Source organism: Kogia breviceps, chromosome 17 (assembly GCF_026419965.1).
Source record: "Kogia breviceps isolate mKogBre1 chromosome 17, mKogBre1 haplotype 1, whole genome shotgun sequence".
Classification (NCBI taxonomy): domain Eukaryota; kingdom Metazoa; phylum Chordata; class Mammalia; order Artiodactyla; family Physeteridae; genus Kogia; species Kogia breviceps.
In genome coordinates this window covers 62343701-62357574 of record NC_081326.1, presented here as the reverse complement: position 1 = coordinate 62357574, position 13874 = coordinate 62343701, and the positions used below count along the sequence as shown (strand labels likewise).

Sequence of the window (13874 nt, the reverse complement as noted above, 5' to 3'; positions counted from 1 at the left end):
AATGGGGCAGTCACAGGGTGACTTAGAGAAAGAATTCCATGCTGTTCAGTATTCCTGACTGGCCAGAACAAAAATGTTGAGATAGGTGTAAATAACAAGAGAAGCCACACTCAAGCATGGCTGGAACACAGTAAGGGGAAATAAGATGAGAAAAGAGAGGGAGGCCTAGACCAGAGGACAAAAGATCTCAGGGACATGGCAGGGAGCTGTATTTTCTAAGAGCAGTGGAAAGCCTTTTACGGGAGTTCAACAGGGAAATGACATGATCTGACTTAATGATTTGAGAAGAACACTCTATCTACTTTGTAGACACTGACTTTAGGAAATGAGATTGAAAACAGGTAGACCAAATAAGGGAGCTATTACAGTAGCCTGAAAAAGACTACAATAGCTTGGACTGGGGTAATAGCTGTAGCAATGGACAAAGGAAAGTAGACCAATTCAAGATAGTTTGGTAGAGTTGATAGGATTTACTGATAACTCAGAAGAAGAGGGTGAAAGAGAGGAAATAACATCCACTAATATCTGGAAACAATGACCAACCCACCCACAGTGAGAACCTACCATCCAGATTAAGTGTCAATATATCATTTCCCACAAAAATAAACCCACACCCTTTAGAGAAATGGCTGATTCCAGGTTTGGGACAGGAAATATACAAGATAAGACTGGAACATCTTGTTGGACCAGCAAGAATGAGAACTATCACAGACAATCGGAGTTGTATCAAAAGGGTTCATTCAAAGCCGACCTGAAGAGGATCCCACTGGTCAAAGATGAGAGTACTGGAGCATCAGGAAGAAAAATAACTTTAATGGGTCAAATGATGTCAACTGTGTCCAAGTCCACGAGCTTACAAAGATTAAAGACAAGAAACTTCATCGGCCACCTCTGAAGATGCCGATAAACCAATCCATCACTTTGGTGAAAAAAAATTTTTTTTTAAAATAGGAAGAAATCCAGCATTTATCCTGCCTTTCCTTTACAAACTGTACAGTAAAGTAACCAAAGAATTGAGAGGCAGTTTCTTCTTTTTTTAAAAAAAATTTTTATTGGAGTGTAGTTGATGAGAGGAAGTTTCTTTCTATAGAAGGTTTTAGTTAATAAGGGAGAAGGAAAGACAGAATTAGAATAGCACCATTTGCTAAGCTCCAATGCAACACACGATATCTAGGTAATGATCATCAATGGCCACTAATATCATAAGAGAAAGAGTTCTGTGTTCCTCTTGATGAAGGTACACAAACCGCCTACAATGTCTTCTTGCCCCCAAATCAAACCAGATCAAGATCAAGCCTCCAATTTATAGGAAATATAGGTGTAACCAGTTTATAGTAAATATAGATGAGAGAAGATCATATTAAACAGCATCACAGGGATGCAAAGAGCAAAACCCAGAATGTAGAAAACTACAGGACAAATGACCAGTTCTTTAACAAATAAACTGCAAGGATAATATAAAAAGAGAGATATACCAACCGAGGCAACGTGTGAACCTTACTTTGTTCCTGACTTGAACAAACCAACCATAAAAAATAATTATTAGACAAATCAGGGAAATATGAATAACTACATATATGATAATATTATGAATTTTTTTTTTTTTTTTTTTTTTCCATTACGCGGGCCTCTCACTGTTGTGGCCTCTCCCATTGCAGAGCACAGGCTCCGGACGCGCAGGCTCAGTGGCCATGGCTCACGGGCCCAGCCGCCCCGCGGCATGTGGGATCTTCCGGGACCAGGGCACGAACCCGTGTCCCCTGCATCAGCAGGCGGACTCTCAACCACTGCGCCACCAGGGAAGCCCAATATTATGAATTTTTAAAAGTCTGATGACAGTACCATGGCTATGTTTCAAAAAGGGTCCTATCCTTTAGAGATACACGCTGAAATACTTACGCATGAAATGATACACTTGGGCTTTGCTTTATGACGGTGCAGTAGAGAAACGGTAGGTAGAGTAATAGACAAAACAGAAGTGGCTATTAGTTAATGCTTATTATAGCTAATGAGAATACTAGCCTTGAGATTTCATGTACTTTTATATTTTTGTGTACATTTTCCACAATGAGTAAAAAACTTATTACCATATCTTAGATCATATCTAAGTCTGAAGGAAACTTTTGCTCATAGGACTATAAAATACTGAATGAAAATTTATAAAATTTCCCTGGAAGTTAAATTTCATAAAAATCCTTAGTGTCTTAAAGAGGACATTACCTGGTCACAGCAAACACTTTGTATAATATACTAGAGCTTTCAGGTGGAGCTGGCAATTGATATTTGCAAACAAGAGTATCACATTCCCAGGCGAAGATGGAATTATCTCTAAAACAACTGAGGATGGTATTACTTAATGGTAGAAAGAAAACCTAAAGAGGAAGAAAAAATGTTATTGTTCATATAAGGATAATATAGTCCTCTTTAAATTTAAAATCTACAAGTAGTTAATTTTTCTGTCTTAAAATTATTTTTTCTTAAACTGGAGAAAAATACACTTACAACGTAGGACAGGGAAGAAAACTGGTATTTTTACATACTATTATAAACTAAAAAGAAAAGGTAAACTCCTTTAAACAAAAAACAGGTAACTATAATGACTAGGCTATTCATAAAATACTAGGTAACAATTTAAAATATTTAACCTTATTAAAGATTCAAATGAAAATAAGATACCAATTTATGTATATCAAGTTTATTTTAAAATAATGCACACACATATACATATACACAAACTATACATATACTAACATACGTATTATATTTATAAGCTATATACTAATATAAATACTATATTGAGCACTAACTACAGATAAGTGTTAAAAAATATTAAACGTTGGTGAAAGTATAGATAAAGGCACTGTCATACACTGCTGCTGATAGTAAAAACTGGTTAAAGATACTGTCTAACAGCTCAACAACCTTAAAAATCTCTCTTCTGAACTAGTCAATCTGCTTCTAAGAGTCAATCCTTTGGGGAAAAAAATCAGCAAAATGCTTTAAGATAAATGTGTATAAATGTTTGCTAAGCATTATTTGTTAAAGTAAAAAGTTGAAAATACATGATATTTTATTAGATTCATTTTATTTAATGGACAGATGAGACTGAAATTGGTAGTGAAGTTGAAAATACCATTTTATTCTCCTAATTTCTGTTTTTCTATTACATAAGCAGTAAGCAATGCTTACTTTTGATAATGTAAAATTTTTATTAAAGTTGACCAATATTTTCTTGTAAGAGTTTCAATGGCCTCAAATATAATTTTGTGTGTCATTTGTGTAAAACACACAAAGTGAGGTAGGAAAGGAAGCAAAGAAGGAAAGAAAATGAAAAAAATTCAATGTCCTAAGGACAAATATTCCTACCTATCCTCTCAAAATACTGGGTTGGCCAAAAAGTTCGTTCGGTTTTAAGTAAAAATAAGATACATTTTTCATTTTCACCAAGAACTTTACTGAACAACATATTCATTAACCAAATGAACTTTCTGGCCAACCCAATAAAACCCCAGAAGGAGCTTGAGACATTTCACACGGTTTGATCATTAGTTATGGCTCTAGCTATTTATTCTTTTTTTCCCTTATTTTTTCCTCAATATAGCTTTGGTCTTACATTTCACTCCTCTTTTGAATTACAGAATAATTATAATTTCTTTATACATATGTCTGCCCACAGGAAATCAACCCAGAGACTCTATGCATGGGACCCTAAACACTGTGGACAAAACAGAGCGAGAGATGTGTAATCCTTCACGGCTGCCTTGGTATGAAGACCCTTGGTTGGTTTCGGAGAGGGCAGAGGTCTTGTCTATCTTGTTGACGTTTGTGTAGTCAGTGCAAAAAGCACAGTGACAAGAGTGTAGTAAAGGTGCTCAACAGTATTTGTGGAATAAATGAATGAATGAACCTTCTTCTGAGTTGTACAGTATGTGTATGTCCATCTTTAACAGTTAATGCCGAGTTCCAGGTATTTATTCTTTCCCATCCAGACCAGCCTTCTTAACCACATTATAGCTTATTTTAACACTTTACATTTGAACGTATCTTGTTGTTTTTACTGGTGTGTCTTTACCAGCTTTATTATTTTTAAAATATGTGACTTTCTGTGTTGGTGAGAGAGAGGGGCAGGGACTCACAGAGGAGGCGGTGCACCTTTAAGGATGTGTTACCTCTTATTCTGACCCCTGATCTATCACACACCTTCGCAATTTTACTGGCGTCAGAGGGAGTGCTACATTCCTTGGGGATGAAGTGTTCAGTGTCTATAGCACTGGATTGGAGTGTCTCTGAGTATTCAGAATCTGGATATAACCGTCATCACAGTAATGAGAGCGAGCTGTCCTGGGGAAAAGCAGCATCAACACCGCATCTACCATGGCTTTCCTCAGTGTTACAAAAATAATGGGTCAATTAAGGCATCTACATGAAATACCACAGCCTTGCAACGGATTTGTTTATTGTCACCCAGCCTATTTCATACATATAATTAGTAAATTAGTCTAATAGTTAACAACATTACTATAAGAATTTTAGGGAATTGTAAATATATATATATTTACATATATATTACACATATATACTAGTATCTGGTGTTTTTTTTTGCGCGGTACGCGGGCCTCTCACTGTTGTGGCCTCTCCCGTTGCGGAGCACAGGCTCCGGACGCGCAGGCTCCGCGGCACGTGGGATCTTCCCGGACCGGGGCACGAACCCGTGTCTGCTGCATCGGCAGGCGGACTCTCAACCCCTGCGCCACCAGGGAAGCCCCTAGTATCTGTTTTTTGATAATAGTGCTAAAAGAACCATACATACACACATATAAAATATACTATGGAACACACTGGTTAATTAGAATAATCTACTAAGGACTAAAGCTAATAAGACAATAAAAAATGGTAACTCAACTACATCAGGTGCTGACGCCCTTGCCTGATCCAACTTCTCCTCACTTTTGTCCTGAGCTCACTCTGTCAAAGACAATCTGGTAGGTCTTTTGCCAGTTTCATTATGTTAAGAAGATCTGTAATATGAAGGTCTTACAGAAAGAATTTGCAGTGAATACATTATAATCTATAATGAATGCCCTAAAACACTATTTCAAATCTGATGTCAATAAAAGTGACTTGAAATTTTTATTATAATTGGCAATATTTTTCTAGGAAAGTAATAAAGTTTATTCTTACTGGGAGAAGCAAAAGCTTAAAAGTTAATGAAAATCAGCTGCTATTTTGAGGCACAGCTGTGATAGATTATTGCCGACATGATTATTCATTACTAGATTTGTGATTTTAATTGCCAGATTTTAATGATTATAAAATTGTTCCTAATGAATCATGTCATTATTTATATAGTGTCATCTCCTGACAAACATAAAATGCTTAGAAAAAACTTCAAAAGCACTAACAAAATATACTCTTTGGAGGGTTGGCTGCAGTTTTTCCTTACAAAACATGAAAATCCTAGCCTTCCCAATTCACTTTCGAGAGGTATGTGAGTTCTTTCCAAAATTTAAAGAGTTCAGGATAGTAATAAGAGTAATAAGATAGTAATTAATTAATAAGTAACAAGGTCAAATGTACAATTCAGCAAAAATTTAGTGAGCGCCCACTGTATACACAGACTAAGTTTGGTAACACACTATTCAATGTTTTCTGATACATACTGAACGACAGTAATTAGAAATCTCAGGATTTGTTCCAAAATCTTTAACTAAAGAGCTAAATATCATACCTCCAAGTACCAAAAGAAGAAACAAAATTTCCTACTTTGAAGAAATGTAATTGGTCTGCCTGAGAGGCAGTATACGGTGTAATGGAATGACTTCAGAGTGAAACAAGCTTCGGTTCAAAACTGCAACTCTTTCATAAACTATGTGACACTTTCTGAAGTGCAGTTTCCCCAATTGTAAAATGAGAATAATAGTATCTACCTTTTAGGATTATTTAAGCTTAAAAATAACAAAACAAAGTGCTAAGCACATAGTAAGGACTCAACAATTGGTATCTATTACTATTAGTGTTAATTACCGCTATTGCTAGGTAGAAAAATCAGTGGAAAGAGGATGGAGTGGTAAGTTCTCTAAAAACATTTTGAAATCAAAGGGCTGTAGTTCCTCATCTGAAACCTTTAGGGACAGATGTTTTCCAGAATTCAGAATTACTTCCAATTTGAGAAAGGTAATACAATGCATATTCTGTAATATTATGTAGAACCCCCAGTGACCTGGAGCAACACTCCACACTAAAACATATTAATATTTCAGCCTCATGTCAACTTAGTTCAGATTTTGCTGCTAGATGAATTCCAATCAGATTTTGCCACAAAATGAGTTATTAAAAAACATCTGGGTTTTTGAGTTGTTAATAAGGGATTGTGCATCTATTTAATATAGTTCAAAAGAAAAAGAATACAGTTCCCTTATAGCTTTTTAAGAAGATATGTAATTGCACTGAGATAATCCCATAATAAAGCTAGATAATAGATAACAATAATAAATAATAACATTAACGACAATATAGAAATAGCAGCTGCAGCTAACTTGTACTAAGCACTTACTATAAACAAGCATCGTGCTAAGTGCTTTGCATAGATTATCACATTCAGTCCTGAAACTAACCCTGAGGTAAGCACTACTACTATTTTCATCTTACACACAAGGTAAACAGCTGTCAAAAATGTTTAACGTGAATCTACTCAAGACTGTAGACCTAAATTCAAGTTTACAAGAAATACAGGTGAGAGAACAAGTTAAATGACATAACGAGGAAACAGTAAGACAAATCCAGAATGTGGGGCGTTTTCCAACACAACTAACTGGCCTGGTCTCTCAAAAAAAAAAAAAATTCATGTTATGGAAAAAAAAGAGAAAGGTAGGAGACCGTTGTAGATTAATAGAGCCATCATAAAATGAAACCCATAGAATCATGTGTCACCACGTGTCATCAAGGGAAAAAAAAAATCACAAAACCTTTATTTAAAATATAAAATCAGGGACTTCCCTGGTGGCACAGTGGTTAAGAATCCACCTGCCAATGCAGGGGACATGGGTTCGATCCCTAGTCCAGGAAGATCCCACATGCCACGGAGCAACTAAGCCCATGTGCCACAACTACTGAGCCCACGTGCCACAACTATTGAAGCCTGCTTGCCTAGAGCCCGTGCTCCGCAACAAGAGAAGCCACCGCAATGAGAAGCCCGCGCACCACAATGAAAGAGTAGCCACTACTCGCAGCAACAAAGACCCAGCACAGCCAAAAATAAATAAATAAAATAAATATATAAATATATAAATATATATAAAAATAAAGTATAAAAGCAGAAACTGCAATAAAAACATAAGTGTAATAAAACTTGATAAGAATAAAACTTTTACTTTAAGATTAGTTTCTAACTATTTCCTATTTTCAACAGAATAAGCCAGGAGTGACAACCACCTGACTCATGTCCAGCCCTTGTCTGGTCCAGGAGAGAATGGCTTTTACATTTTAAATTTATTTCATTTCAGATGGTTATGTAAGTACACACATAATATCCTCAATTTTGCTCTTGGCCAGCAAAACCAAAGATGTTTACTCTCTGGTGTTTCGAGGAAAAGTTTGCTGGTAACTTATAGACTATGATGTTCTATTATTTTAGAATATACTTAAATGTATACTGCATACTGTATTCACATTTACTACATTTAATTTTATTCTCTTATCACAAACATTTGGAATCCTACTTTTTAAACTAAAATGTCTGAATGACCAAGGCAAGGCTAAAATTGGCAACTATTCCGTGTATACTAATTCTAATTTCATGGTGAAAAGAACAGATGGTTTTTGTGTCATTGTTGCATGACTGTTTCCACTGTGGGTTCAACTTTCAGTGTTCTCTACCTTAGAATTTAAAATTCAATTTAAGTATTAAAGCAGTTAAAGAATAAAAGACCTACCAAGGCATTTGGCCTAAATACCTGATGAGTAAGTTGGCTATAGCTTTTATCTTTTAAAAATTATTAAGATCTCTGAGATTTCCGTGGAGACTACAAAATAAATTTTTGGTTGACATGCACTGCTAGCTGTTCACGTTAATAACCAAGAAATTAAAAGCAATACTGGGCTTCCCCGGTGGCGCAGTGGTTGAGAGTCCGCCTGCCGATGCAGAGGATGCGGGTTCGTGCCCCGGTCCGGGAAGATCCCACGTGCCGCGGAACGGCTGGGCCCGTGAGCCACGGCCGCTGAGCCTGCGCGTCCGGAGCCTGCAAGGCCACAACAGTGAGAGGCCCGCGTACCGCAAAAAAAAAAAAAAAAAAAAAAAAAAAAAAAAAAAAAAAAAAGCAATACTGCATGTATAATATAACCTGAAGCAAAATAATTAAATGGGAGATGCAGACAATCCTGAAAATAGCATTTAGCTAATCAAATAGAAGAAAAAAAAAACCCTTAAAAGCAAAAGAAATGGATTTTTTAAAAGTGATATGTGTACAATGATCAGCAATAAAAAGAAACAAACTACTGATACATACAGCAGCATGGATGAATCTCAAAAACATGATGCTGAATGAGAAAAGCTTTTACACATACCATTACTGACCAGCTCTACTTATGTGAAATTTTAGAACAGATAAAACTAACCTATGGGGCTTCCCTGGTGGCGCAGTGGTTTAGAGTCCGCCTGCCGATGCAGGAGACACGGGTTCGTGCCCTGGTCCGGGAAGATCCCACATGCCGCGGAGCAACTGAGCCCGTGAGCCATGGCTGCTGGGCCTGTGCGTCCGGAGCCTGTGCTCCGCAACGGGAGAGGCCACAACAGTGAGAGGCCCGCATACCGCAAAAAAAAAAAAAAAAAAAAAAAAAAAAAAAAAAAAAAACTAACCTATGGTGGAAAAACATCAGAGGAGCACTTACCTGGGAAGGGATATAATGTAACTTCCTGGGATGATGGTAATAATAGGTCTGCACGTTACAAAAGTGTATGAATTTGCCAAAACTTAATAAATGAATAAAGATTTGTGCATTATACACAAATTTTACATCAACATATACTGAACCCAATTAAATGTAGTTAATTAAATGCAGGCTTAAAGCATTGATGGGCAAGCACTGATGTCGGCAATTTACTTTAAAATGCAAAAAAAAAAAAAAAAAAAAGATGAGTTAATAAACAGAGGGACAGAAAGATGGATAGATCCATAATATAGTTTACTAACATGTAAGTACAGTAAAGTATAGTATAGTAGGATCTAGACCATGGGTGTACATGTGTTCACTGTGAAATTCTTACAAATCTGCTATATATTTGAAATTTTTCATAATTGGGTTAAGAAATAAAACAAAATCAACCAGCTAAGTAAAAACTAACACCTAACTAAAGTTGAAGTTACACACTATAATAATAATTTTTTTTAAAAAAGGTTTGCTTGTTGCTGAGTTATTAAGGCATAGCTAAGTGGGACAAAGTGAACCATTACTTATAATATCTATATTGTGCTGATCAAGAAACTAGCCTGAGAAGCACAACAGACCAAGATGTGTCCCCCTTCACTGACCTTTTGTATACCCACAGACTGGAGAATATTCAGCTTTCTTTTTCTTTGGAAGGTATCCAAGTCCCATAGCTGTGCTGTATCAGTAGAAGTAGTGATGGCGTATCTCCCGGATGCGTGCACAGAGATGGAGAACACCGATGATTCATGTCCTCTCATCCAGCTAACTAGCTCCTTGGTGACTGTGGGAAAAAGGAAAAGAGTTATACAGGTCAAACCCTGTATTTCATCCGAGAACTGATTCAGTTGATGGCTAGGGATCATATGAGGTCCCTCCATCTCCATTAACATCTAAAAAGAATGGAAGCCGGTGGCTGGTTGATGAAGTGCACCGTAGGACACGTTAGTAACACGTGTAACACCAAGGTTGGAGGAGAGGCGGCCGAAAGAGGGTTTAAGAACAGCCCTGAATGTGACGTGATGGAGTCTGGGCTTTCTCTTGAAATAGTTTTATGCAGAAGAAGACCATATCTGGTCTGTTTCAAAAAGCACTTTGAAGATATGGTGGATATACTAGAAAGGAGGAAGAGATTACAAAATGGTTAGTTTATCTGTTGCTGTAATAACCCAGGCAAGAGATAAGGAGGGTCTATACTAAGAATGTGGCAATGGAGAAAGGAACAAACTCAAGAGCTACAAAAGAAATATCAAAGGACTCAGTGATTAAATGGATGTGCTCAGACAAAAGAGGAGTTGAGACTCCAGTGGCTCTGGTTTAGTTACATAAGCAGGTGGTGATTCTACTACCTGACATAAATACACAAGGAGGGACAGACTTAGCAGTGTGAGAAGAGGTAAGAAATTTGATTTTTTAAATTGATTTGGTGTGTGTGTGTGTGTGTGTGTGTGTGTGTGTGTGTGTGTGTGACACACAAGCAGAGAAAACAGTCTGGTAGAGAAAACACCAAAAACTCTTCATAATAATTATCAATGGGTAATAAAATTACAGTGATTTTTACTTTCTCTTTACGTTTTTCTGTGTCTCCAAGTTTTCTATAATAGGCATGTTACACTTTTATGGTCAGATTTTTTTCCTCCAGAAAGACGGAAGTGGGGAGAACAGTCAGAAAGCAAGATGTAAATCTGGGAAACATTACGACACAAAGCAGGTCAAAACTGAAGACAGAGGAACAGATAAACCCTTGGGAAGGGAGGAGTGGTTTCCAAACACCAGTCTGAAGTTTGGCATTACTTAATGATCAATTTTTCATTGGCCTTCAGTGAAATGAGAAAAGGATAACGTAATGAGTTTTTCATAATGCTAAATTTAAAGTACTACCTTTTAATCTATTGTATCCTTCTAAGTTTATGTTTTAAAAAATCCCTTGTTTTATGAAATGAAGTTATATTGTTTTTTTTCCAATGTCAATCAGCAAAATTAAAAGTTGACAACCTATGTTGGTTCCTCTATTTTTTTTTTTTTTTTCTTTCGGTACGCGGGCCTCTCACTGTTGTGGCCTCTCCCGTTGCGGAGCACAGGCTCCGGACGCGCAGGCTCAGCGGCCATGGTTCACGGGCCCAGCCGCTCCGCGGCATGTGGGATCTTCCCAGACCGGGGCACGAACCCGCGTCCCCTGCATCGGCAGGCGGACTCTCAACCGCTGTGCCACCAGAGAAGCCCTACTTTTTCTTTTTAATTGGGTCAAATACCCAAAAGTCTAGGAACCACTAAAAGAACCCAGAAAAGAGTCGGAAAAGTAGAACTAAGAGAGGTAACAGTAGAAAACTAAGACTCTTGAAGTAACCCAAAGTGTTAAAAGATACGGAGAAACAAAATGGAAAGGATAAAGAGGATTTACACAATCAGAGGTTACTAAAGACCTTGGAGATAGAAGTCTTGGAAGCCTGGATGGAGGGACTAAGAGTCGGAATCCATCGGTGGATGCTGTGAAGAAGCAGGATTTGGCAGCAAAGAAAGGGAGGTAGTTGGGGAACTAGAGACGGCATCTGAGGAAGGGGCTTGGTTAAGAGGGGTTTCCATAGGACAGAAGACACTATAAAAAGATAAAACTAAGATGAGAGGAGGAGAGAATGGATAAAATCCAAGGAAAGCAAATCACACAGGAGTTTAAAGACTTAGTTTTTCAGAATTTCAGTGACAGCAGTGTTTGCAATATCAAAAGTTGGAAACAGTTTAAGGTCCATCAACAGGTAATAGGCTAAATAATTATGGTTTTGCAAACATTTATAGAGTATGATAATTAAGTACTGATCTTAAACATATAAAATTTTCATGAGGTAAGGAAGTGATTCCACCAAACAAAATAAATAGGATGATCATATATTTGTTAGAGTATAAAAAAGGTACATGCATAGAAAACAGATTGGAAAGATCAGTCCCTGTTATAAAAACACTGACTGTGTCTCTGGGCATTACTGCAGGATGACTGCCTTTTCCCCCTGCATGTGTGGTGAGAGGGTACTAGTGATTAAGAGCAGGGACCCTGCAGCTTCACTCCCAGATTAGGAATCCTGGCTCTACCGCTTACCAAGCTGTGGGAATTTAGTCAAGTTACTTCCGTGCCTCAATTTCCTCATCTGCAAAATGGGCATAACAAGAGTATCCATCTCTGTGGGTTATTATGATGAGTAAAATTAATTAATATGTATAAAATCATAGAACAGTACCTGGCAAGGAGTAAACACTATGTAAGTGTTAGCTATCACTGTTACTACCATTCTTATTGTTATTGTTTATAATTTTTCTAAATATTATAATACACAGTTTACATGAATAGCAAGAAAAAATAATGCAGTTGAGATTTTTTTTCTTAATAAGCTCAGTTTACAGAACTCTACGTTCTCTATTAAATAATATAATGTGGTATAAAATACATAGGTTATATTTAAAAAGTGTTTATTCTTGTACCTGTGTAGTAAGGGATGTGGCCTTCAAAGAGAGGTATGGCCTTTGTCCAGCCTCCAAACCCTTGGAATTACCCCAGCGGCAGGAGTGTCTTTGTTATTTGTGGTAGAGGCCCCGGGACAACAGCAGATAGTTTACGCTAAGGAGAGAACCTCAGAGTGGGGACTGGCCACACCAGGAAGACCAACCATGCGAGCGACTGGAAGGTTGTGGCTTTCGGCCACATGACGTCAGCCCAACCTCCAGAGAAGAGGAGGGCTGGACACGGAGTTCAAAATCAAGTGGGCTGTAGGGTGGAAACTGGCACACTATCGTGGAGCAGTTATACTCCATCAGGGATGTTGGAAAAAAAACCCAACATTTGTATTATTGTTGTTGTAAAACACTTACTACATAAATTCAGTTAAATTAAAAAATAAAATAAAATCAAGTGGGCAATAATCCAATCATACCTATGTTATGGAGCCTCAATAAAAACTCTGGAAGTCAGAGCCTGGGTGAATTTCCCGGTGTGGCAATACTCGGTGCGGATGGCCACACATGGATGCCGGGGGGTAATGTGTCCCTGGGGACAATGGAAGCTTCTCTTTCGTGAGCCTCCCAGATTCCACCCTATGCGTCTCTTCCTTTGGCTAGTTTTAACTTGTATCCTTTTGCCACATCAAAACCATAACCATAAGCATACTGCTTCCCTGAATTCTGTGAGTCATTCATGTGAACTCCCAGACCTGAGGGTAGTTGTGGGGAACCCTGAGTTTACAGTCTGTCGATATGATGTGAGGGTGGCCCTGGGACCCCCAAACCTGTGGCTAGTGTCTGAAGTGAGGGTCATCGGGTGGGGTCTGATCCCTCAGACTATACAGATCAGCCATCTCCCTGCAGTGTTTCTGTCTGCATTTCACTCTGCTTCAAAAGAGAAACAGGACTTCTTACCTGTATCGAAACATTTAATAGAATAATCAGCTAACGCCACAAGGAATTCAGACTTCCTATGAAGACTAAAGGCCAGAGCTGTGCAAGCTTGCGATGTTCGCTGAACAAGATTAAACCTATGGAGAGATTACTGCGTTAGTATCAGAAATTCTTCCACTAATTGTAAAATTTCACATTGGAGGAGTCCTTAGAGATGAAGAAAGTGAAACCCAGAAAAATGAGCTCCCATTCTGGCAGAACAAAAACAGATTACGAAAAGAATCTGAATTCAAGAATTTTTGAATTTTTTGAACACAGCAAGAATTTTTGAGCACAGCAGAATCATGGTCAGGCATGTCTTTCAGAAAGAGGATTCTGGCAGAGATGGCAAATGGACAGGGGGACAAGAAGAGACGATTAAGAAAGCTACTACAGAGACTCTCAACCAGTTATGGGTATAAAATGGAAATGACGAACAGGAGAGGTGTCAGAAGTCAAGTGGAGAAAGGCCTGGTGATGCATGGAACATGGGGTGAAGAGGGAGGAATCAGAAATTCCTCACACGTGAAATG

At 37.9% G+C, this 13874-nt stretch overlaps 1 protein-coding gene across 5 annotated transcripts in view; it reads right to left on the bottom strand.

Annotated features, from left to right (window-relative positions):
* The window catches only part of TBC1D31 (TBC1 domain family member 31), a 62873-nt gene that overhangs the window by 41032 nt on the left and 7967 nt on the right, over positions 1-13874 (bottom strand). For 3 of the 5 annotated variants that reach the window (XM_067017442.1, XM_067017441.1, XM_067017443.1), the window contains 2 exons: positions 9528-9706; positions 2221-2372 (listed from right to left, as the gene is read on the bottom strand). In XM_067017442.1, the coding sequence (XP_066873543.1) occupies positions 2221-2372; positions 9528-9683 (308 nt within the window). In that variant the 5' untranslated portion in view covers positions 9684-9706. Of the gene's footprint in view, positions 1-2220; positions 2373-9527; positions 9707-13323; positions 13440-13874 lie in introns of all 5 variants that reach the window. The other 2 variants (XM_067017440.1, XM_059042782.2) reach the window with 1 other exon arrangement.